The sequence below is a fragment of the Aegilops tauschii genome, chromosome 7 (assembly GCF_002575655.3).
Source record: "Aegilops tauschii subsp. strangulata cultivar AL8/78 chromosome 7, Aet v6.0, whole genome shotgun sequence".
In the NCBI taxonomy this organism is placed as follows: Eukaryota; Viridiplantae; Streptophyta; class Magnoliopsida; order Poales; family Poaceae; genus Aegilops; species Aegilops tauschii.
In genome coordinates, this window is record NC_053041.3 from 12,255,779 (window position 1) to 12,282,561 (window position 26,783).

General features: G+C 45.2%; 1 protein-coding gene across 1 annotated transcript; it reads right to left on the reverse strand.

Moving 5' to 3' along the window:
• Positions 1 to 895: 895 nt before the first annotated feature.
• On the reverse strand, positions 896 to 4,644 carry LOC109767376 (binding partner of ACD11 1). Its single transcript, XM_020326131.4, has 5 exons — positions 4,421 to 4,644; positions 2,993 to 3,096; positions 2,808 to 2,883; positions 2,315 to 2,395; positions 896 to 1,699 (listed from the first exon to the last, which is right to left on the reverse strand). The coding sequence occupies exons 1-5, from the start codon at positions 4,463 to 4,465 to the stop codon at positions 1,205 to 1,207; spliced, it is 801 nt and encodes a 266-aa protein (XP_020181720.1). The 5' UTR covers positions 4,466 to 4,644; the 3' UTR covers positions 896 to 1,204.
• Positions 4,645 to 26,783: the final 22,139 nt, after the last annotated feature.

Consider the following 26,783-nt stretch of genomic DNA (forward strand, 5'->3'; position numbering starts at 1 on the left):
AGGAGTTCTTCAAGCATGGGCTTTTTATCTCTCGCACATGTGCATCCTTGTTTAATGTAGCTTGTCATTTTGTATTATTTTTGATAGTCTCCTATGCTCGAGCTGACCTTTTTTGTGCAAAACATTTTAGTTTATGAGTTAGTATGATGGTTATGGCAAAATTTTAATTCTCTAGACAAATATGTTAAATATACATTTCACCAATTAAAAAAACGGCGCAGTCGATGCTCTTATAGATGCTGACACCGTGCTAGCCAAGATAAAACATCCAAGGCAAAAATAGAGTGGAGAGTTCCACTTACAAAAATACTCGGTACCATTTGAACCAAATGTGCTAGTTCCAAAACGGTGCGCACAAGAAAAGTCATTCCCTGATCTCATGCTAACCATCACGGCAAATCTGAATTCATGCAAAGGAAGATTGTGCAGATAGCAATCCCGATGTTTCCAAGTCCCATGATGTTTACGGGTTTCAACAACTTTATAAAATCAGTTCCAACTAAGTGCTAAACTCGTGTCCAGTGCAAATGGTTGTGGTGTATATGTTCATGTGCAGCATATGAAAAGCTGTTCAAACTAAGTGCAAACCTTGCGTGCATCACTTATGTGGTACTCCCTCCGTTCGGAATTACTTGTCTCGGAAATAGATGTATCTAGAACTAAAATACGTCTAGATACATCCATTTCTTCGACAACTAATTCCGAACGGAGGGAGTATATGCTAGTATGAACCTGTAAACAACGAAACCTTACACCTTGCATGATGAAACTTTACGCCTTGCTCACCCTCTGATACACAGAAGGGCTTTGTTGCGAACCATGATCCGGTTCTATCTCTCCTCTCATGCTTAAATAGAAGCACTATTACACCATCACTTGATAGATGTGCGAGCAATTCAGTACATATGGAGCACATGGCATTTCTGTACTGCTATGATCAACACAACACTAGCAATATTATTACAGCACCCTTCCACAACTTAACAAAGTAAAAGGTTCATTCAATTCTACCTTGAACAGTTCTGTACCATGTAAAACCCCAAAGTAAATTTCCTGTTCTTCTACAAAGAGAGAAAAATCCTGGGTTGCAAAAGTTCACATATGGAAGGGGTGATCTGATGTGTTCTATATATCTAATGTTGTCTTCTGATCCACCAATAAATAATACAACATGGCAAGAGGCGCAGCGGAACGGGGGCAATGATCAGCGGATGGGCGTGTACGAGCTGCCCCCGGAGCCCTTTTGCTGGTCCTCGGCTGACATCTTCTCCTTCGTCATCGTGCTGACGTCGGTGGCGGCCTTGGCGACCTTGCCGAACGCGCTGGTGACCCACGACGCGCTCGTGAAGACGTACCTGTTCTTCATGATGGCAGACCCGGCGTTGCTCACCGTCTGCTCGGCCGCAGCCAGCGCCGACTTGGTCTTGTCAGAGACCTGGAACTTCTGGTCCATCTCCTTGACCTTCTCGTTTACCACTGTAGTGCCCATGGTGAACTTCTCGCTGAGCCCTATCTTCTTGTCGATGGAGGCCACCTTGGCGGTGGCAGTGGATGTGAAGCCATGCCTCTCATCAAAAGATTTCGCTTTGCCGACGGCATCTTTGCCCAGGGTGAAACCCCTGGCAAGCATAGTGCTGACAACATCCTCAGCCTTGTGGACCACATTGTCACCACCCACTGGTACTCTGGTTCCGCTCATCTGAAAACACAAGACAATATTCGATATTACAACAACACTTCAATTGTATTTTCCATGTTACTACTGAACTAAGGTTGCCAGTAACATAAATCCAGGTCTGGTGCATGAACACCAGCACTAGTTCACACTGCACAACTTGAAAATTTGGAACGTCTGAAAGCCAAAGAGATAAATACATAATACAGTTGAGCATAATACCAGGCATAAAAGATCTTATGTCTAACAAAAGCAGGACACCAGAGCTCCACTGCATTCTGGTTTGGCACTAATAGGATGCAAGACATTAATGGGTACTGAGTATGCCTTCCACATAAATAAATCAAGAAGAGGTCCGGCAGATGGAACCTTGTGAAATATGTCACGGGTTTCTGATGGTCATTTGTTAACTACAACTAAGCATGAAACTTCATTGCAACTTTGATCTCATTTATGGTAAAGAAAGAGGAATATGCATAAAGTGTATGATGTCAACAAAATCAGTACGGTTTCAGTGAATTTAAGAAAAACAGAACTGACCTACATACATACAGAATTATCATATGTGCCATGTTCAACTCAGGACACAACACACAAAGAATTAAACAGGCCAACATGGTAAACTGAGGCATCACATACCAGTGGAGCAGAGGCAGTAGGGGGCGGTTGATACTCTGGAGCAGGTGCAATGATAACAGAAAGGTCAACTATTGTTGCGCCCTGTTACAATGAGATAAAATGTCTGCTCAGAGATAGTTTTCATGAGAACAAGATAATATTCCATAGATGTCGATCCTATGAAAATGAGAACTGTGCTTATACTGCCACAATTGCTTTCTATTTCAGAAAAATCATTGAGTAAGAATTGCAAGGCGATTGACCATTAACTGGATTAAAGAGCAATTAAAGAATTATATATTTGCAAGGTTTAGATACTACTTTTGTTGAGATGAAAAGCATGTAAAAATAAGGTATGGCGTCTGAAACATCTGACATAAACATTTCACATCTAAATGTGACAATGGAATATGGCAGAGTTCTGTTGAGGGACAATGATTAAAGAAATAGTGAACAACTGGAGAGAAGATTGTAGCAGCTGAACCGAATCCTACAAAGGCCTTCAATTACCCACCGAAAGAAGAAGCGCAGTCTCTGCTCCTTGGGCATCTTTAAAAGTAACATATGCAACTTGAGACCACTCGTCACCACTGAGAAAAAAATAGAGCAATCAAAATCTGATAATGCAAGTAAAAATACTATTCAGAAGAATAATAGAAGTATATGATCCTGTTGTGCAAATATTACAAACTTACAAACCTTTTCATATCCACATGTTCAATGTCTCCTGAAAAAGAAAAGAACTCCTTAATGTCTTGCTCAGTTGCACTCAGGGAAACATTTGTGACCTTCACAGTCCTCACCTGTCATGACAAAACATTATCAGTTACAGAACAACTACAAAGGGAAACAAACAGGGAAGCAAAAATAAAGCCAAACAGCACACTGCATAAGGAAATCCATAGTCAAGCAAAGGCTTTCAACAGTTGAGTTATCATGTAAGTGGGGCTTTAGTTGATGTACTGAATCAAAGTATTTAAGCTCATGCTTCCTCATATAAACACAAATCAATCCATTTTGCTTAAGCACTCTTGCAAACTTAAAAAACACAGTGAGCCACCACAATCAGGCTGATCTTCTAAACCAAACTCGACAACAATCATCCGGTTGTTTTTCCCAACTCACATATGCTTGCTACAGTAAGAACATTAGAAATGGTTATAACTTAACGCGTATATGCTTGCTACTTCACCCTAAATCACATATAAACATCAGCATTTGTTAATCGACTTGCAGGTCATCTCATATAACCCAAAGAACTAGCTAGTGAGATAAGCAAAAAGTGTTCTGAACTCCCAACACAAACAAAGATTTCGCTCAACTTGGAGATCACACGTAAGCAGCCTTCAATCACGCAAGCAAGGTACTGCGTCACCGACAGACTGAACATGATATTCCAGAGTTGGTTATTACAACAAACAACTCACAGATTAAAACCATCAGCTAGCACAAGTTACAGATAATCAGCTAGCGCAAGCCACAGATAATCAGGTAGCAGAAGTCAGAGGTAATCAGCTAGCGCAAGCCACAGATAATCAGCTACCAGAAGTCACAGATAATCAGCTAGCGCAAGACACAGACAATCAGCTAGTACAGGTCCATAAGTTTCCCCATGTTTGGAGCAATCATCTTATCCTACTCCACGGAATCGGCGCATACTAACTTAACGAACCGGCTGCAATTGATCTCGAGCTCCAACCCGAATCGATATCCGGGAGTTTGTAGTCGCAACAAACAAATTCACAGATTAAATGCATCAGTTAGTAGCACAAGCCCAGATAATCAGCTAGTAGTACAAATCACAGACATCAAGCAGTATTCACATGTTTGAAAGAAAAAAATCCTCCTCGCCAGCCCCACGGAACCGGCGAGCGCTAGCTTAATCAGCCAGCCACGAATCTCGCGCTCCGACCCGGGCCAAGGCGGCGCGCGCCTCCTTCCAGCTCCGACGACCCTACTAAGCACGGATTCGCCAAACCCTAACCCTAACCAGCGGAGCTCGCGGAAGGGGCACGGGCGCGGGCGAAACCACGGGCGTCGCCCGGCCTGGCGCGGCCAGATCCAGCGGGAGAAACGACTCAGAAGAATCTAGAAGGGACAGGGGGAAGCGGGACAGGGGGCACTCACCGGCGCCGCCGCGGGCACCTCGACCGGAGCCGTCGCCGCCGCCATCGCGCGCGTAGTAGAGCAGGGGAGAGGGGGATTAGGCCGGCGGCGGTGGTGATTAGGGGACGGATGGATTGGATTAGCGTGGAAGGGAGGGAGGAAGACGACTTGCTACTAGTAGTAGTGGGAGAGGACTCTTCAAGGGGTGGTGTGGGCGACTTCGGAGTTAAGAGGAAAGCAATTGCAAGAAGCAAAAAACACCTTCAAAAGGAAAACATATTGGGCTCCCACACATATTTCTTTTTTCCTTTTTTTTTCTATCATGCGCAATAAACTAGTTCTTTTTTCCGAGAAGCATGTAGAGAAAGCGCCTTCCGAAGAAAGACGGAAGGCGTTGAGAGAATGTGACACCGCCACCATTTCATCTGTGTCGATAAATCATGGGGCTCGACACTATGCCTTCGCTTCACGCTAAGCGGGGCTTCCGAGTCGTACTGAGCGTTTTCTTCCCGACGTCTCCTATTCTCGGGATGAAGTGATGAACTCCCTTTCTTGTTTTTTTGTCTTGCATAGGGTTTTTCTTTTCATTTTTGCTAACAGGTGGTTTCTGAGAGCGCGTCGAAATTTGGATGACTCCGAAGCATGTGGAGGACACGAATCGGCTCGTGGTGGCATATAAATTGGGCGTGCAGTGTATGGTTGTTGAGATCATTTATTACAAAGCAAACATAGATTGTGTGGACGTCTCTAAGAAAGTTTGTTTGATTGCGGGAGGAAAAACAAATGATTATTCAAACAGGTTTTTGTCAATGAGTTTTTAATTTCAGCCTTTCTACATAATTATCTTTTTTTCCTTTAAGAATATAGAACAAAAGAAACATCAATTAAAAATAATATCATATGGGACTTTCTTACAACTTAAACGATCCAAGTAGAAAGAATTAATGCACTTCTGCTTTGGTACACCCCCTTAAACACATCGGCGACTGAGATTACTCCATACCTCTTCATAATAAAGGGTAGGATGGTCTTTTTAAAAGTACATCACGGGACCTCGTATACGAATTCAGTAGGTGCAAGCGACTGGGCCGGCCCATTAAGCCATGTCCATATACACGAATTCAGTAGGTGCAAGCGACTGGGCCGGCCCATTAAGCCATGTCCATATACGCGAATTCAGTAGGTGCGAGTGATTGGACCGGCCCATTAAGCCATGTCCGTATATGAATTCCACAGGCGCAAGCGACTAGACCGGCCAATTAAGCCATGTTCGTATACAAATTCCATAGGCGTGAGCGACTGGACCGGCCCATTAAGCCATGTCTGTATACGAAGTCCACAAGCGCGCGCGATTGGGCCAGCCCATTAAGCCATGTCCCTCCTAGCACGTTCAATATAAGCGGCGTAAAAATATAAAGAAAAAAGCAGAGCTCATCAGGACTCAAACTCAAGACCTCACTGTTTAAAGCCACACGTTGCTCGCCACTTCACCTCACCGCTATTTATGGCATTTCGTAGCACAAAATATATAAGAAAACACAACAACATTCATATATATGAAATATTTTCTAAAATAAATCAAAAATTTATTGGAAAATTGTGAACAATTTTGAACTGTCGAATATTTTTCAATTTATGAACTAAATTTAAGCAAACATTTTTGGAAATTTGAACAAAATTTTGAAACATGAACAATTTCAGAACATCTATCGAAACAACATGAGCAAAATTTTAATCATGACTTACATGAAAATTTCAAATTCGTGAATAGTTCTTAATTGACAAACTTTGTTTTGAAATCCATGAACTTTTTTCCAAGTGCATGAACTCTTTACAACTTTTACAAACTTTTGCCAAAACCTGAATTCTTTACAAATTCCTGAAAATTTGCTTTCAAAATTGATGAAATTTCTTAATATCTGTGAAAACTTAGGCCGGACCAACAGGCAGCCACGAGGGTGATGCCGTTGCCTAAATGGTTCAAGGCCTAAGCATATTTTTTTTCTTTTCTATTTTCTTGTTTTTCTTTATTTCATTTTTTCCTTTTAGAAGTTTATTATTATTTTTGAAACCTCTTTAAAGATTTGAAATATTTTTGGCATACAAAAAATATTGTTGTTTTCAAATATTATTTACAATTGTAAAAAAAATGTTTTAGAATTTCAGAAAATGTTCCCTTCTTTATTTTTTTGTTCATAGATTAAAGAAATGTTTGAGTTTAAAAAAACTTGATATTTTTTAAAAGTGTATGGTTTGCATTTTGTGTACAACATCAATTGTTGGGCTTTTTTCTCTGGAAAAAGTGTTCAAGTTTATAAACTTGTGTTCACAATTTGAAATTCCAATTTTTTTGACAAATTTTAAAAAATTGTTAGGATATAAGAAAATTTTCATGTTGATTAGTAATGATGGAAATTGCAAATAACAGAGGCATTCAACACAGAAAAAACTACATGCTCACAAATGCACCCGTCTAGCCTAGTCTAGCACACTCCTCTCAACTAGTGTTTTCTTTGGACTATGGATAAGTGACCCCGTCTTGTTTAGAAGCCTGACATGGACATATGAGGTATCCATGTGAGGTTTGAACGACTTCCGGCACCGTTTTCATGTTGCCACACGTCCGACCATTTATCACCCCTTTTTTGCTGAGAAATTCTAGAAAATGCAAAACTTGTCAAAATTTCAAACAATTTGGCATGATGCCTTTAATTCATCATAGAAGTTGGTGAAAAAATTTGGGGTCATTTGACGGATGTCGAAAAACAACGTGCTTTCAAACGGACCCTTTTGGCCTACCCGAACACTCTCCGTTGCAAATGGTCTATTTAAGAAAATCCTTCAAATGACCCCAACTTTGCAAGAAGGTAGGCATGCCCATGGTAGGCATTCATGCTTAGTTTGAATGATTTCTGGCACTATATGCAAGTTGCGACATGTCCCGCCATCTATCGTCCACGAGACCCTGACCAATTCAGGTGTGTCGAAAAATCATGGGGCTCGACACTATGCCTTCGCTTCATGCTAAGTTGGGCTTCTGCATCGTCCTGAGCATATTTCTCCCGACGTCTCCTAATCTCAATATGAAGTGATGAACTCCCTTTCTTTTTTATTTTGCCTTGCATGGTTTTTCTTTTCATCTTTTGCTAACAGGTGGTTTCTGAGAGGCGTCAAAATTTCGGTTGCTTCGAAGCATGTGGAGAACACAAGTCGGCTCGCGGTGGCACATAAATTGGTGGCCGTGTAGTGTATGGTTGTTGTGGACATTTATTACAAACAAACATAGATTGTGTGGAAGTTTCTAAGAATGTTTGTTTGATTGCGGATGGAAAAAAACAATGATTATTCAAAAAGTTTGAGTTAATGGTTTTTTAATGTCAGCCTTCCAAAATAAATATGTTTTTTCCTTTAAGAATATAGAACAAAGGAACCATCAATGAGAAAATATCATATGGGATTTATTCCTACAACTTAAATGATACACGAGAGAATTTATAATAGTTAATGTTGATTTCTACAAAAAATCCTATGAATTATACTATTAGAGGCCTAGTTTGATATATATTTATTCTTGCATAGCTTTTACTTTTCTTTTCGGGGAAAAAGTCGCATGCATCTTTTTATGACAAGATCCAAATATATTATGGAACTTCATCATAAGTACAGAGCACCTCAACATAATAAAAATTACATGAAGGTGTCTAAACCACCGACTATCGCCCCTCCCCTATCGGAGGCAGTTTAACCTTGTTAAGGACAGTCGGAAAGTCTTTATGCACGTGCACCTAAGGACCAGCGCTATTGACCTGTTTTAGTCGTCACTGTAGTAGTAGTAGTGGAAGAGAACTCTTCAATGGGGGTGATGTGGGCGACTTGGAACTTGGGAGTTAATGCCAGAAAGGAAATGGGAAGAAGCAAAATCACCGCCAGAACGAAAATACATTTGTCTTCCTTAGGGCATCTCCAACGCCGATCAGCAAACCTCCCGCACTCACCCGGACCCCGTTGTCCGAACCGCGGAAGCCATCCAACGCGGTCCTGTGTCGGTCCGCGGCACAGTCCAGGCGCGTTTTCTCTCGCAAATAGGAGATAAATGTGGTGGAGCTTTGCGGGAGTCCGGATCGCGGTCACACCCGCTTCTGACCACCCTGACCCACCAAAATCCCCTCTCCACTCCTACGCGTGTTTCCCTCTTGTTGTCAGTTACCCAAATTCATGCTACTGTAGAGCTTGTCACTCCACATTGAAGGCGGCTCAGGGCAGACGTGACCTCTCACTGCCTCCGCCATTGAAGCGGCGCATCGGCCGAGGGCGCCGCCCGCTGCATGCCCGGCTGAACATGCCTTCTCGCTGCATTTAAACGCCTCCATTAAACCCACGTGGAAACCGAGGAACCTACTCTGACCACACGTACATTCATGAGCAGGCCGGCATTAAACGCAACGACGAGCAAGCTCCTCCCGTCCGTCCCCTATATAAATGAGGCAAGAATCGCAGCATCAAGTCCGCTCTCCTCATCTCCTCCTCCACCCTTTTCATGGCATCCAACGAGCAGGAAGAGCAGTTCCCCGGCATAAAAGCCGACTGGATGGCCCGCCGAGCCCAACAGTTACGAGCGAGGAAGCTCGCTGCTGTTGGGGAACGTAGCAATAATTCAAAATTTTCCTACGTGTCACCAAGACCAATCTAGGAGATGCTAGCAACGAGAGAGAGGGAGTGCATCTTCATACCCTTGAAGATCGCTAAGCGGAAGCGTTACAAGAACGCGGTTGATGGAGTTGTACTCGTGGCGATTCAAATCGCGGAAGATCCGATCTAGCGCCGAACGGACGGCGCCTCCGCGTTCAACACACGTACAGCCCGAGGACGTCTCCTCCTTCTTGATCCAACAAGGGGAGAGGAGAAGTTGAGGGAGAACTCCAGCAGCACGACAGCATGGTGGCAATGGAGCTCGTGGTTCTCCGGCAGAGCTTCGCTAAGCACTACGGAGGAGGAGGAGGAGTTGGAGGAGGAGAGGGTTGCGCCTTGGGAAAGGTATGGCTGCCCTCCCACCCCTCAGATCCCATCTGGTGGGAGGGGCGGCGGCCAGGGGAGGTGGCTTGCCCCCCAAGCAGGGGGGCGCCCCTTTAGGGTTTCCCCCAAACCCTAGGCGCATGGGCCCCTAGGGGGGTTGGCGCCCAGCCCACTAAGGGCTGGTTCCCTTCCACCTACAGCCCATAAGGCCCTCCGGGGCAGGTGGACCCTCCCGGTGGACCCCCGGAACCCCTTCGGTGGCCCCGTTACAATACCGGCATACCCCCGAATACTTCCGGTGACCGTATGATGACTTCCCATATATAAATCTTTACCTCCGGACCATTCCGGAACTCCTCGTGACGTCCGGGATCCTATCTGGGACTCCGAACAACCTTCGGTAACCACATACTATTTCCCATAACAACTCTAGCGTCACCGAACCTTAAGTGTGTAGACCCTACGGGTTCGGGAACCATGCAGACATGACCGAGACACCTCTCCGGCCAATAACCAATAGCGGGATCTGGATACCCATATTGGCTCCCACATGTTCCACGATGATATCATCAGCTGAACCACGATGTCGGGGATTCAATCAATCCCGTATACAATTCCCTTTGTCTATCGGCATGTTGCTTGCCCGAGATTCGATCGTCGGTATCCCAATACCTCGTTCAATCTTGTTACCGGCAAGTCTCTTTACTCGTTCCGTAACGCATGATCCCGTGGCTAACTCATTAGTCACATTGAGCTCATTATGATGATGCATTACCGAGTGGGCCCAGAGATACCTCTCCGTCATACGGAGTGACAAATCCCAGTCTCGATTCGTACCAACCCAACAGACACTTTCGGAGATACCTGTAGTGCACCTTTATAGCCACCCAGTTACGTTGTGACGTTTGGTACACCCAAAGCATTCCTACGGTATCCGGGAGTTGCACAATCTCATGGTCTATGGAAATGATACTTGACATTAGAAAAGCTCTTAGCAAACGAACTACACGATCTTGTGCTATGCTTAGGATTGGGTCTTGTCCGTCACATCATTCTCCTAATGATGTGATCCCGTTATCAATGACATCCAATGTCCATGGTTAGGAAACCATAACCATCTATTGATCAACGAGCTAGTCAACTAGAGGCTTACTAGGGACATGTTGTGGTCTGTGTATTCACACATGTATTACGGTTTCCAGTTAATACAATTATAGCACGAACAATAGACAATTATCATGAACAAGGAAATACAATAATAACCATTTTATTATTGCCTCTAGGGCATATTTCGAACAGTCTCCCACTTGCACTAGAGTCAATAATCTAGTTCACATCACTATGTGATCGTAATGAATCCAACACCCATGGGGTTTGTTCATATCTCGCTTGTGAGAGAGGTTTTTAGTCAACGGGTCTGAACTTTCCAGATCCGTGTGTGCTTTACAGATCTCTATGTCATCTTGTAGATGCAGCTACCACGCGCTACTTGGAGCTATTCCAAATAACTGCTCTACTATACGAATCTGGTTTACTACTCAGAGTCATCCGGATTAGTGTCAAAGTTTGCATCGACGTAACCCTTTACGACGAACTCTTTTACCACCTCCATAATCGAGAAAATTCCTTAGTCCACTAGTCACTAAGGATAAGTTCGACCGTTGTCATGTGATCCATTCCTGGATCACTATTGTACCCCTTGACTAACTCATGGCAAGGCACACTTCAGGTGCGGTACACAGCATAGCATACTGTAGAGCCTACGTCTAAAGCATAGGGGACGACCTTCGTCCTTTCTCTCTCTTCTGCCGTGGTCAGGTCTTGAGTCTTACTCAATACTCACACCTTGTAACACAGTCAAGAACTCCTTCTTTGCTGATCTATTTTGAACTCCTTCAAAATCTTATCACGGTATGTATTCATTTGAAAGTACTATTAAGCGTTTTTGATCTATCCTTATAGATCTTGATGCTCAATGTTCAAGTAGCTTAATCCAGGTTTTCCATTGAAAAACACTTTTCAAATAACCCTGTATGCTTTCCAGAAATTCTACATCATTTCTGATCAACAATATGTCAACAACATATACTCATCAGAAATTCTATAGTGCTCCCACTCACTTCTTTGGAAATACAAGTTTCTCATAAACTTTGTAAAAACCCAAAATCTTTGATCATCTCATCAAAGCGTACATTCCAACTCCGAGATGCTTACTCCAGTCCTTAGAAGGATTGCTGGAGCTTTGCATACTTGTTAGCATCTTTCAGGATTGACAAAACCTTCTGGTTGTATCACATACAACCTTTCCTTAAGAAAATCGTCGAGGAAACAATGTTTTGACATCCTATCTGCAAGATTTCATAAATAATGCAGTAACTGCTAATATAATTCCAACAGACTCTTAGCATCGCTACGAGTGAGAAAATCTCATCGTAGTCAACTCCTTGAACTTGTCGGAAAACATCTTAACGACAAGTCGAGCTTTCTTAATGGTGACACTTACCATCATTGTATGTCTTCCTTTTAAAATCCATCTGCACCCAACAGCCTTACGACCATCAAGTAGTTCTTCCAAAGTCTACACTTTGTTTTTATACATGGATCCTCTCTCGGATTTTATGGCCTCGAGCCATTCGTCGGAATCCGGGCCCATCATCGCTTCTCCATAGCTCGTAGGTTCATTGTTGTCTAGCAACATGACTTCCAAGACAGGATTACGTACCACTCTAAAGTAGCATGCATCCTTGTCGTCCTACGAGGTTTGGTAGTGACTTGATCCGAAGTTTCATGATCACTATCATAAGCTTCCACTTCAATTGGTGTAGGTGCCATAGGAACAACTTCCTGTGCCCTGCTACACACTAGTTGAAGTGACGGTTCAATAACCTCATCAAGTCTCCACCATCCTCCCACTCAATCTGAAATAGGAGGTATACCCAACTGTTTTGGGTATTCTATGAAGATGCATTTATCCGCTTTGGGTTCCAGCTTATCAGCCTGAAACATTTTCACATAAGCGTCGCAACCCCAAACTTTTAAGAAACGACAGCTTAGGTTTCTCTAAACCATAGTTCATACGGTGTCGTGTCAACGGAATTGCGTGGTGCCCTATTTAAAGTGAATGCGGTTGTCTCTAATGCCTAACCCATAAACGGTAGTGTAATTCGATAAGAGACATCATGGTATGCACCATATCCAATAGGGTGCAGTTATGATGTTCGGACACACCATCACACTATGGTGTTCCAGGCGGTATTAGTTGTGAAATAATTTCCACAATGTCTTAATTGTGTGCCAGACTCGTAACTCAGATATTCATCTCTATGATCATATCACAGACATTTTATCCTCTTGTCACGACGATCTTCAACTTCACTCTGAAATTACTTGAACCTTTCAATAATTCAGACTTGTGTTTCATCAAGCAAATATTCTCAGCATCTACTCAAATCATCTGTGAAGTAAGAACATAACGATATCCACTGCGTGCCTCATCACTCATTGGACTGCACACATCAAATGTAGTACTTCCAACAAGTTTCTCTCTTGTTCCATCTTACTGAAAACGAGGCCTTTCAGTCATCTTGCCCATGTGTTATGATTTGCATGTCTCAAGTGATTCAAAATCAAGTGAGTCCAAACGATCCATCTGTATGGACTTTCTTCATGCATGTATACTAATAGACATGGTTCGCATGTCTCAATCTTTTCAAAAACGAGTGAGTCCAAAGATCCATCAACATGGAGCTTCTTCATGCGTTTTATACCAATATGACTCAAGTGGCAGTGCCACAAGTATGTGATACTATCATTACTATCTTATATCTTTTGGCATGAACATGTGTATCACTACGATCGAGATTCAATAAACCATTCATTTTAGGTGCAAGACCATTGAAGGTATTATTCAAATAGACAGAGTAACCATTATTCTCCTTAAATGAATAACCGTATTGCGATAAACATAATCCAATTATGTCTATGCTCAATGCAAGCACCAAATAACAATTATTTAGGTTTAACACCAATCTCGATGGTAGAGGGAGCATGCGATGCTTGATCACATCAACCTTGGAAACACTTCCAACACATATCGTCATCTCACCTTTAGCTAGTCTCCGTTTATTCCGTAGCCTTTTATTTCGAGTTACCAACACTTAGCAACCGAACCGGTATCTAATACCCTGGTGCTACTAGGAGTACTAGTAAACTACACATTAATATAATGTATATCCAATATACTTCTGTCGACCTTGCCTGCCTTCTCATCTACCAAGTATCTAGGGTAGTTCTGCTTCAGTGACCGTTCCCCTCATTACGGAAGCACTTAGTCTCGGGTTTGGGTTCAACCTTGGGTTTCTTCACTAGAGCAGCAACTTTGCCGTTTCATGAAGTATCCCTTCTTTCCCTTGCCCTTCTTGAAACTAGTGGTTTTACTAACCATCAGCAATTGATGCTCCTACTTGATTTCTACTTTCGCGGTGTCAAACATCGCGAGTTGCTCAAGGATCATCATGTCTATCCCTGATATGTTATAGTTCATCACGAAGCTCTAATAGCTTGGTGGCAGTGACTATGGAGAACCATCACTATCTCATCTGGGAGATTAACTCCAAGTCGATTCAAGCGATTGTAGTAGTCAGACAATCTGAGCAGATGCTCAACGATTGAGCTTTTCTCCCTTAGTTTGCAGGCTTAAGAAACTTGTCAGAGGTCTCATACCTCTTGACGTGGGCACCAGTCTGAAATCCCAATTTCAGTCTTTGGAACATCTCATATGTTCTGCGACGTTTCAAAAACGTCTTTGGTGCCTCAATTCTAAACCGTTAGCATTACGCACTGAACTATCACGTAGTCATCAAAACGTGTATGTCAGATGTTCGCAACATCCACAGACGACGCTCGAGGTTCACACACCGAGCGGTGCATTAAGGACATAAGCCTTTTGCGTAGCAATGAGGATAATCCTCAGTTTACGGACCCAGTCCGCATAATTTCTACTATCAACTTTCAACTAAATTTTCTCTAGGAACATATCTTAAACAGTAGAACCAAAGCGTAAGCTACGACATAATTTGCAAAGACCTTTTGACTATGTTCATGATAATTAAGTTTATCTGATTATTTAATGAACTCCCACTTAGATAGACATCCCTCTAGTCATCTAAGTGATACATGATCCGAATCGACTAGACCGTGTCCGATCATCACGTGAGACGGACTAGTCATCAACGGTGAACATCTCCATGTTGATCGTATCTACTATACAACTCATGTTCGACCTTTCGGTCTCTTGTGTTCCGAGGCCATGTCTGTACATGCTAGGCTCGTCAAGTCAACCTAAGTGTTTCGCATGTGTAAATCTGGCTTACACCCGTTGTATGCGAACGTTAGAATCTATCACACCCGATCATCACGTGGTGCTTCGAAACAACGATCCTTCGCAACGGTGCACAGTTAGGGGGAACACATTCTTGAAATTTTAGAGAGGGATCATCTTATTTATGCTACCGTCGTTCTAAGAAAATAAGATGTAAACATGATAAACATCACATGCAAATCATAAAGTGACATGATATGGCCAATATCATCTTGCGCCTTTGATCTCCATCATCGTGTCTTCATGAAGTTGTCTCGCCAACTATTACTTCTACTACTATGGCTAACGGTTAGCAATAAAGTAAAGTAATTACATGGCGTTTTTCATTGACACGCAGGTCATACAATAAGTTAAGACAACTCCTATGGCTCCTGCCGGTTGTCATACTCATCGACATGCAAGTCGTGATTCCTATTACAAGAACATGATCAATCTCATACATCACATATATAATTCATCACATCCTTTTGGCCATATCACATCACATAGCATACCCTGCAAAAACAAGTTAGACGTCCTCTAATTGTTGTTGCATGTTTTACGTGGCTGCTATAGGTTTCTAGCAAGAACGTTTCTTAGCTACGCAAAAGCCACAACGGTGATATGCCAATTGCTATTTACCCTTCGTAAGGACCCTCTTCATCGAATCCGATCCGACTAAAGTGGGAGAGACAGACACCCGCTAGCCACCTTATGCATCAAGTGCATGTCAGTCGGTGGAACCTGTTTCACGTAAGAGTACGTGTAAGGTCGGTCCGGGCCGCTTCATCCCACAATGCCGCCGAATCAAGATAAGACTAGTAACGGCAAGCAAATTTGAACAAATCATCGCCCACAACTACTTTGTGTTCTACTCGTGCATAGAATCTACGCATAGACCTAGCTCATGATGCCACTGTTGGGGAACGTAGCAATAATTCAAAATTTTCCTACGTGTCACCAAGACCAATCTAGGAGATGCTAGCAATGAGAGAGAGGGAGTGCATCTTCATACCCTTGAAGATCGCTAAGCGGAAGCGTTACAAGAACGCGGTTGATGGAGTTGTACTCGCGGCGATTCAAATCGCGGAAGATCCGATCTAGCGCCGAACGGACGGCGCCTCCGCGTTCAACACACGTACAGCCCGGGGACGTCTCCTCCTTCCGGATCCAGCAAGGGGAGAGGAGAAGTTGAGGGAGAACTCCAGCAGCACGATGGCGTGGTGGCAATGGAGCTCGTGGTTCTCCGGCAGAGCTTCGCTAAGCACTACAGAGGAGGAGGAGGAGTTGGAGGAGGAGAGGGCTGCGCCTTGGGAAAGGTATGGCTGCCCTCCCACCCCTCCACTATATATAGGGGCAAGGGAGAGGGGGGCCGGCCCCCTCAGATCCCATCTGGTGGGAGGGGCGGCGGCCAGGGGAGGTGGCTTGCCCCCCAAGCAAGGGGGGGGGCGCCCCCCTTTAGGGTTTCCCCAAACCCTAGGCGCATGGGCCCCTAGGGGGGTTGGCGCCCAGCCCACGAAGGGTTGGTTCCCTTCCACCTACAGCCCATAAGGCCCTCCGGGGCAGGTGGACCCTCCCGGTGGACCCCCGGAACCCCTTCGGTGGCCCCGGTACAATACCGGCATACCCCCGAATACTTCCGGTGACCGTATGATGACTTCCCATATATAAATCTTTACCTCCGGACCATTCCGGAACTCCTCGTGACGTCCGGGATCCTATCCGGGACTCCGAACAACCTTCGGTAACCACATACTATTTCCCATAACAACTCTAGCGTCACCGAACCTTAAGTGTGTAGACCCTACGGGTTCGGGAACCATGCAGACATGACCGAGACACCTCTCCGGCCAATAACCAATAGCGGGATCTGGATACCCATACTGGCTCCCACATGTTCCACGATGATCTCATCAGATGAACCACGATGTCGGGGATTCAATCAATCCCGTATACAATTCCCTTTGTCTATCGGCATGTTGCTTGCCCGAGATTCGATCGTCGGTATCCCAATACCTCGTTCAATCTTGTTACCGGCAAGTCTCTTTACTCGTTCCGTAACGCATGATCCCGTGGCTAACTCATTAGTCACATTGAGCTCATTATGATGATGCATTACCGAGTGGGCCCAGAGATACCTCTCCGTCATAGGGAGTGACAAATCCCAGTCTCGATTCGTACCAACCCAACAGACACTTTCGGAGATACCTGTAGTGCACCTTTATAGCCACCCAGTTACGTTGTGACGTTTGGTACACCCAAAGCATTCCTACGGTATCCGGGAGTTGCACAATCTCATGGTCTATGGAAATGATACTTGACATTAGAAAAGCTCTTAGCAAACGAACTACACGATCTTGTGCTATGCTTAGGATTGGGTCTTGTCCATCACATCATTCTCCTAATGATGTGATCCCGTTATCAATGACATCCAATGTCCATGGTTAGGAAACCATAACCATCTATTGATCAACGAGCTAGTCAACTAGAGGCTTACTAGGGACATGTTGTGGTCTATGTATTCACACATGTATTACGGTTTCCAGTTAATACAATTATAGCATGAACAATAGACAATTATCATGAACAAGGAAATACAATAATAACCATTTTATTATTGCCTCTAGGGCATATTTCCAACAGCTGCTCCACCTCCCTCGCCAAGCCCGACGGAGCAAGTTGCCGCCCCAAGCCGGAGTGTGGTTCACCAACTCGCCGCTCCTGACCAGCTCGCGGAGGAGGGGCGACCGTGCCAGGCCAGCTCACGATACCGCGCCTCCAGTGCCTACGAGCATGCCATCCGCAGTCAACACACGTGTAGCCGTGCGCTGCCGGCAAAGGAAGAAACCAGCTTCTCGAACATCGATGAGGTAGCGGCAAACACGTCTGCGCCGGCCACCATCATCAAGGAGAAGTATAACACGGGAGGCCGCCGGCGTTTGGATCCCATGAAGGCCACCACCGCGGCACCACTGGTGTACACAGCCGGTGTCTTTCCCTCTCCCAGCCACCGTCGTCCCCTTACCCAAGAACCAACTTTGGTCCGTGCAGCGTAGGTACCCTTCCCCTCCGGCTAAAATATCAGGTGGTGGTTCCACTCTGATGAGTGGTGGGGAAGCGAGCCGTCCTTTGCACTGAAGCATATACCTCCTAGGCTCACCGCTGCCGGTCATGGGAACGACGTTGGAGACCTGTCGCGATCAACAGTAGACTAGTCGAGGGTATCATGTCGTCGGAATGGATATCCGCCAACGTTGGCCCAGACTAGTCCAGTTTCGTTTTTAGTTGAAAATATGTCCAAAATGTAACCATTTTCGTCCGGTTTGTATGAAATCAGTCATGTTTATATGAAATCCGGCCGAGTTTGCATGAGTTCCATCCGTTTGTTGAAAAAGAGTTCGCAATGTATGCGGCTAGCGTTGGATGGCGGCCTCCCACATTCGTGTCCGCGGACTGATCTCCCTATCCGCGGACAGATGCGTGAGGAAATTTGCAGGTCGCCGTTGGAGATGCCCTTAGCTTTTCACATGGGCGATTTTTTTTTTGCGAAAAAACATGCCGGTAGCACAATATATAGAGGAAACGCCTTCCGAAGAAAAATATGGAAGACATGGAGAGAATATGAGCCCTTGTTCTACCATGGTCTTCGGTTCTCCCTACGGTGTTTCGTCGGAAAATCATAAGGCTCAACACCATGTCTTTGTGTCATACTAGGCAGGCGGTAGAAGATCCACTGAGTGTTTTCTTCCCGACTTCTCCTATTCTCAAGATGAACTGTCTCCCCCCTCTTCTGTTAACATGGGGTTTCTGGGAGGTGTCAAATCTCTGTGTCTCCGAAGCATGGGGAGAACAGATTCGACTTGTGGTGGCATATAAATTGTAGGCGTGCAGTGTACGATTGTCGAGAACATTCATTTTAAAACGGTTTAGTCTGTGTGGAAGTCTCCGCCGATGTTCGTGTAATTGCACTTATGAAAAATAAAATGATTATCTAAAACATTTTTGAGTCAATGAATTTTCCACTTAAGAGTATAGAACAAAAATAATCATCAACGGAAAATTTCATATCGGATTTATTCTTGCAAATTAAACAACCAATGTAGAGAAATTTTATAATACATGTACTACCAATTCCTAATAAAAATCATATGAATCTCGAACTATCAGAGGCCTCGGTTTGACTCATAATTATTCTCGCACATTTCCCCATTTTTCTTTTCGGGAAAAAGTAGCATGTGTCCTTATATTTCAGTTAAGAGAAACACATAAGGGAGCCTCCACGTACTGGCGGCGTGAGTGCGTGACCTAACTTCGTACTACATGGCACGCCATGGCTGAGGGAGACGTTCCGTAGAAGATCGATTCCATCCTATCGAGTTGGTACCGCAAGCCAGACGCTCGGCAAGACGTGCTTGTGTGTGGCTACTGCTGGTCAATCAGCCTGCTTGTGTGTTTGCTTGCTAGCTTTGCATGTTGGGTTCCATCGTCTCGCCTCCAGCTCTGATAAAACATTTCCCTCTCGGGGATTTGATGGGGCTGGGAGCAGTTCGTCGTGCTTTTTTCCTTTTTCCTTGTAGCTCCGAACATCATAGTTTTCATTAATGAAAATCGGAAGGGCTGCGAAGCCCTTCTTTTATATCAAAAAAAAAAAAGCTTTGCATGTTGGGGCGGCGAGAAGCTAGGAACTGGACGGCTTTGGAGATCTAGAGTTAGACGGCCGCCGCCGGCTGTGGTGGTCGTGGCCTGATGAGTCCTGGTGAAGATCGGTAGATGTGCTGACTGTTAGAACCGCAGCCCTCTCTAACTCTCGGCTAGAGGTAGAAGAAGACACAAGATACAAGAAATTCCGGGCCGGCGCACGAACGCCGCCGTGGGCGCACGCACGCCCTAATCGTCTTTATCTTTTCAATGGCTACATGGCTGGCTTGGAGAGTTACAAACTCAGTTCACGGGGGGTTTATATATGCACTCGTGCACTCACACGATGCAGCCCACCTCCCCTAAACTGGCGTACGATCCGCTCGCCTGACCCGCGCGCACGACGCGGCCAACTTCCACCAGATCGCATCGGCCACTCCCGCTAGTGCAGCTAACTACCTCCGACTCGACCCACGCTACTCGGACGCGGCCACACACCGGCGTCCGATCAACAACTGAAACACACGCACACACACACGTACAAGCCCCGGACATGCCCCGGATTTGCACCAGATATTGTGCCAGATTATGCCCAGATACGCCAGGGACACGACCTACGCAACCTAGGCGCACACTACGCCGGTCACCGTCGTGGCACAGTGGCTTATTCCAACACTGACGGGGGTTCCCTCTTCAGACTTGGTGTCCCCTAGCAAGGAAAGCTAGGGTTTTCTCTCCTCCGGCGGCTCCGGTCGACCGAGAGTTTCTACTTCGTCGTGAAGATTGGTCGTTGTGCTGATGAGGTTGCTTCCTCCTCAGACTTGGTGTCCAGTAGCAAAGACGACCCTGCTAAGCTCTACTTTGCCACAATCGCCCCCTCATGGTGGATTCACCAAACCCTAAGCCTAACCATCGAAGCTCACAGAAGGGGCACGGGCGCCGGCGAAATCACTGGCGTCGCGCGCGCTGGCGTGGCCAGATCCAGCGCCAGCAAAGACCCAGAATAATATAGAGAGCGAGAGGGGACGGGAGACGGGGAAGTGGCAGAGAGGGCACTCAACAGCGCCACCACAGGCACCTCCACGGAAGCCATCACCGCCGCCATCACGCGCGTAGTAGAGCAGAGGAGAGGGAGATTTAGGCCGGCGGCGGTGGTGATTAGGGGATGGATGGATGGATTGGATTAGCGTGGAAGGGAGGGAGGAAGACGACTTACTAGCTAGACGACTTACTCTTCTGGGGGGTGATGTGGGTGACTTGGGAGTTAAGGCAAGAAACTGGATGAAGCAAAAAAATCACCTTCATTCAAAAGGAAAAACATGTTGGGCTCCCAAACATATTTCTTTTTCCTTTTTTTTCTCATGCGCAATATATTTTTGTTGTTGTGAAAAACATGTAGAGAAAACGCCTTCTGAAGAAAGATGGAAGATGTGGAGAAAATATGATACCACGGCCTGTGCAGGTGTGTCGAAAAATCATAGGGCTCGACACTATACCTTTGGATACTATAATAGCGATGGCACCAAATTTTGCCAATTCGGCAGTTGGATCTATGATTTCACGTTCATGGACGTTGATAAGATCCTTCCGTTTAGTAGCACCTTAGGATGACATAGCCTTAACGTCACTTCATGCTAAGCAGGGGGTTGACCACCAAGTAAGCGTTTTCTTCCCAACGTCTCCTATTCTCAAGATGAAGTGATGTTCTTTTTTTTTCTTCTTTCTTGCATAGTGTTTTTCATCTTTTGCTAATAGGTGGTTTCTGAGGTGTCGAAATTTCGGTGACTCCGAAGCATGCTCAGAACACAAATTGGCTCGTGGTGGCATACAAATTGGTGGTCGTGGAGTGTATGGTTGTTGAGAATATTTATTACAAACAAATATAAATTGTGTGGATGTCTCTAAGAAAGTTGGTTTTATTGCAGGAGGAAAATCAAATGATTATTCAAACAGGTTTGAGTCAATGTTCTTTTAATTTCAGTCTTTGAATAAAGATTATTTAGATCCTACCCCGACAAGGCGATCGGACCTATGGTTGGGGATGGATTTGGAAACTAGTCTGTTCAAGTAAGGATGGTGCGGCGGCGGCATCTTTGTGGTGGACGTGTGTCCTCAGGCTCTAATGTTGTGCCATAACTATGTTTACGCTAAGTCTTGTGTCATTGATTTAGATGTGCCCTAGACAGACCCGGAAAGGAAAACATGTTTCATTTTTCTTTATTTTTCACATGCACGGTGAATTGTTATTTTTGAAAAAACACGTGGGAAAGAACGACTTACTAAGAACTTTGTTTTAGCCTCAACTATACGGATACAGGTTGTAGAACCCGGTCAAATGCGCAACACATACCCCACACACACACACCCACACCACAACTTACACACCACTATACATCTAGCAGACTTACAACCTATCCACACGCAGCACATCCTGAGGAACTACTGAAATCATCTGGCTCAGTGAATGGCAGATACTTCGTCTTCCTTGTAGGCCCGTAGACGAGTGACGTACTTAACAACTGGGGAAGATGCCTTGGGTGGCACACTCACATTGATCCTAGAGATAGAACCCGGTTGGGCTAGCTGGCCACGGCCAACACCAACCATCAAGCCAAGGGTTTGTTCTTGACATGGGGAGAACATGAGGACCCAACTCTTGCTGCTATCTCGGAAATTCATATGGCTCGACACTACATCTTCACTTCATACTAAACGAGGCATTGATGAGCTTCTGCATGTTTTCTTCCCAACGTCTCCTATTCTTAAGATGAACTCCCTTTCTTTACTTTTTTCGTGCATAGTATCTTCTATTGTTTTGCTAACAGGGGGTTTCTGAGAGGTGTCAAAACTGGGTGGCTCCGAAGCACGAGGAGAACATAATCGGCTGGTGGTGGCATATAAATTGTTGGGCATGTAGTGTATGGTTGTTGTGAGCCTTTATTGCAAAGGGTTCCTGTAACCTGAACTTTTGTGCTTGGGGGCTAAGCATCCCCCTCTTCTGCTCAAACTGCGCCCATCTACCCCTCTCTGTGTACGTAGTTTGGGTGTCAATCCTTGTACTTTATCTCCTTTTCTCTGTCAATGAAAAGACGCGCTCTCGAGCGTATTCCCAAAAAAAAAGATTATTTCAAATATGTTTGAATCAAGAATTTTTTCTTTTAACAATATCTTAGAGTAAAATGCATGAACCGTCCTTGAAGTTGCTGGCAAGGTCCAAGATGGTCCTTAAACTGACACCGCCATCGCGAGTACACTGCCAAGGAACTCTACGGTAACTCTATGTGTCATGCGTGGCTGTTAACTTTTAATCGCACTAGATGACCAAGTGCGCCAATTGGCGCAGAGACCTGTTTAAAACCATGTTCGTGTGGAAAATAGAATTGAATTTCCTTGGAAGTCTGTTGTTTAGTTGGTGCTTAGATGGATAGAACTGAATTTCTGCGTCAAGACCAACAGTCCTTGCCTTCTGTGTTGAGTACACTGCGTTCCGAAGGCCAGGCTGCTCCATCATAGTGTCTAGAAGCACTTTTCTTGGGATCCTGATTTTTTACATCGCGGCTGACTGATGACAAAGAGGAAGACACTATAAGTGCAGTGTATTTTTTTTGCGGGGTACTATAAGTGCAGTGTATGATTCTATATGTGTATGTATGTCTATCAATTTTTGGTGAGATACACAACACTGATAGTAACTGAATGATATGTGTTGGCTAGGTAATTCTGAAGCTGCCAAAAGGTAATACAAGAATTGAGAGTAGCAGGGGTTTGAGCTTGCTTAAACTGTAGACTATACATGCTTGTACTATTTGTTTGGCACCAGGAAAACAGGGGATCAACAGATATGGCTATGCACCAATTGGTTACTCAGGTGTTTATTAGGAAGCATGCAGAGTCTGAGCAGAGAAGAAACTTCATTTCATTCTCTCACCCTTGATACTATAGTATTTATCAAATCAGGTTATGGAAGCATATATGAAGTACCATCAGTCTTTTGTCTGATTTGGACGAAATCACACTGCCTACCTATCATTGCTGCTGTGTATGCGGTACTGAAACTAATGTGAAATAGCTAGGATGAACTTAATACAGATCAGGTTGTGGAAGCAAATATGAAGTACAATCCGACTGTTATCTGATTTTTATGGAATCACACTCCCTACCTATTACTGCTGCTGTGTATGTGGTATCCAAAGTAACCTGAAATAGATGGGATGAACCAAACACTATTCATTTTAGTTATGTCTAACAATCATACTTCTGCCTTTTTTGCGGAACACAAATGAACCAGTATGTCAAGAACGAAACAGGTGGTTATGTAACAACAACCATGATTAGTGCATAACAGTATAAACACTGATCAGTACCATGGCTATAAGTAAGTAAACATACTGGTGAAAAAAGTAAAAAAAAATTACAAAGAAGGTATGACATGCGTAAATATGGAGTTTGATTCACATGGTCGAAGAGGGTCCTCTTCGTCATTTAACTGAACAGAGACTATGGCGAATTATGATTTCAGTTTTGCCTGGCTTAAACTCTTCCTAGTTTAATCTTGTACTCCCTCTGTAAAGAAATATAAGAGCGTTTGTTATATTTCTTTATGGAGGGAGTAATATTCAGTATAGGTGATCCAAAAGGAGTAAATTAAATAAAACTCCACATTGTAAAAACATGTGTCAGCCGTACATGGTAGAAAATGTCCTCTTCGCACATCTGGATTACTTAAAAAAAAACTAAAATTAGATTCTATAAACTTGTGGTTTTCTGTTCAACCCAGCTTAAACAGCTCCTAGGCGACCAAAACTGAATGAAACTCTAAACTGAAAAAAAACATCAATAAAAAAGAGCTCATCTATAGCCTTGGACCTTTGATTTGGCCCTACCAAGCCATGGCGACTGGTGTGTAGATGTGGAACTTAAGGCGACTGCAGAAAGACCCCGCCCACTCGACAACACCTCATTCCCGTTTCTCCGCTCCCTTCCCATAAGATGCCACCGCCTATATAAGCATAAGCATCCTGCATCATGTAGAGAGATATAATGCACCTTTACATAGTGGAAAGCGGAAAATTGGCACACAAAACTGGTAATTGTGCCATGAAATACATATTTGTGCATTCAAGCATCCAGAAATACACAAATGCATCAAAAAAATACACAACTACAAAAATAAAACTGCGGGTGCGTTTGGATAGCTACAAAACATTCCTTGTGATAGTTGCAAAAAAAAAAACATATTTGTGCACTCAAGCATTCAGAAATACACAAATGCATAAAAAAAACACAAATGCAAAAATAAAACTGCGGGTGCGTTTGGATAGCTATCTCACCTAGCTTAGCTGGGCTAGAATTATCTAGCCCGCTCCAGCAAGAGCCGCTAGAAGCAAGGCTAGTTATTTGGATAATGGCTAATTTTGCTAGTGTGGGAGAGCCAATTCGAATAGCTTCCATCGGCAAGGTTTTCTTGGCAGCTGAGGGCTAGATTGCTTCCAGAAGCTAGTTTTACTTTGATTACCAAATGGATAACCTTGCATAGCTAAGCTAGAGCTGCCCCTTGCCTCACATCCAAACACACCCTTGATATCTAACTGTCCATGGTCAACACATACAAAATGTACATACATACTGGCAGTCTGCCAAATACAAAAAGAGGAAACGCTAACTAATATGTAGAACACATATGAATGATTATGAGTTGTGAGTCTATGGTGACGTGGACTTTTCTTGAGGGATTCATATAGCTGAAGGGATTAGCTGCCAAAATATAACAAAACTGAAGTTCATGGTGTGCAACCAACTTTCAAAAATTTAGAAAATGGCTTCGCGAAGTAAAACCACGCCTGTCAAGCACGCGGAGAACATGGTTGCATATAAATTGCTGGGCGTGTAGTGTGTATGGTTGTTGAGAGCCTTTATTACAAAGAGTTCTTTTTAAAAAAAAATGGAGGAGGACCCCGGCCTCTGCATCTGAACGATGCATGCAGCCACTTTATTAATTATTCACACAAGACTTTACAAAGTCATACAAAAGTAAGACTAAAGCCACCGTCTAGGCAACATCTGTCGCTACTCCTACGCAGTTGATGAAGGGATGCTGATAGTCTGGGCCTAATACCAAACAGACCTCGCAGCCAAGCCTAACATCTAAGACCTGAGGTCCCAACCAGGACGCCTGCCGGGTAAGGGCACCCACCAGTCCGGCGCACTCCTCAACCACGACACCTGCCGGGTATGAGGCCGCCGCAGCCACCTGCCACCAATCCATCTTTAGTGATGTACTGCTGCATGTAACTTGCCCGGTCTAGCTGCCGTCGACGCCACCACGACGCCAGACAATGCCACCATCCTGCGCTCGTCCATCATCACACGCCCACCAGCGAGACCCCGCTACTCCATGCCGCTGAGACTCGCCGTTGTCTACGTGTCAGATACCACACCGCTCCTCCTCTTGTCCCCTCCGGCCAACACTTGCTCCAAAACGATGCCCCCCTCCCCAGAAGGGAGAACGACATCGAAACGTCGTCATCGTCCGATCCGGTAGACCCAGATCTAGGGTTTCCCCCGGAACCTTCCGATCTGGTTGACGTGACCTACAACGACGATGCCCCGAGAAGGGAACGACGTCCGAGACGCCGCCATCGTCCACCATGACCGCAGTCAGGCGTGATTTTCACCGGTAGCCACGTCGTCCCGATCTCGCGGTTGGCTGGAACCAAGCGGAGTCTCGCAACGAAGACAAACGCCGCCGTCGATAAACCGGCGGAGATTCGACATCTCCTCACCGGTCCCTCCACGCGCCGCCGGTCGGCGGAAGGCCACCCCGCGGCGGATCCGATCGGGGCGTTGGATCCGCAGTCGCCGCCGCCACCATCTCCGTGCAGATCAGGTAACCCGTCGGATGGGGCGCTGCCACCGTCGCCGTCCATCTTAGGGCCGCCGCTCCGCCGGCTTATGGCGCTTCGGCCACCACCGCACGGCAAGGGATCGCCGCCCCAGCCGCCGCCTTCGGATCTTACAAGAAGGGCCGCCCCTGCCGCCTCAGATGAGATCTCGCCGCATCCACCCGCCCAGGTGCCTTCGGCGCCGGGCCCGCCGTCACCCTGGCCCTCGCCGGCGGTAGCGGCGGCAGAGGGCGGCTTGAGAGGAGGCCTGCGGCGCTAGGGTTTGGGGGCCCTTGGCGTCGCCTAGGGGGAGGCGACACGAGGGGGAGCCGAGATCGAGGGTCTAAACTGCGCCCATCTACGCCCATCTAAAAAGGGTTCCTGTAATCTGAACTTTTGTGCTTGGGGACTGAGCAAGTGAGCGTCCCGCCTCTTCTGCTCAAACTGCGCCCATCTACGCCTCTCTGTATACGTAGCTTGGGTGTCAATCTTT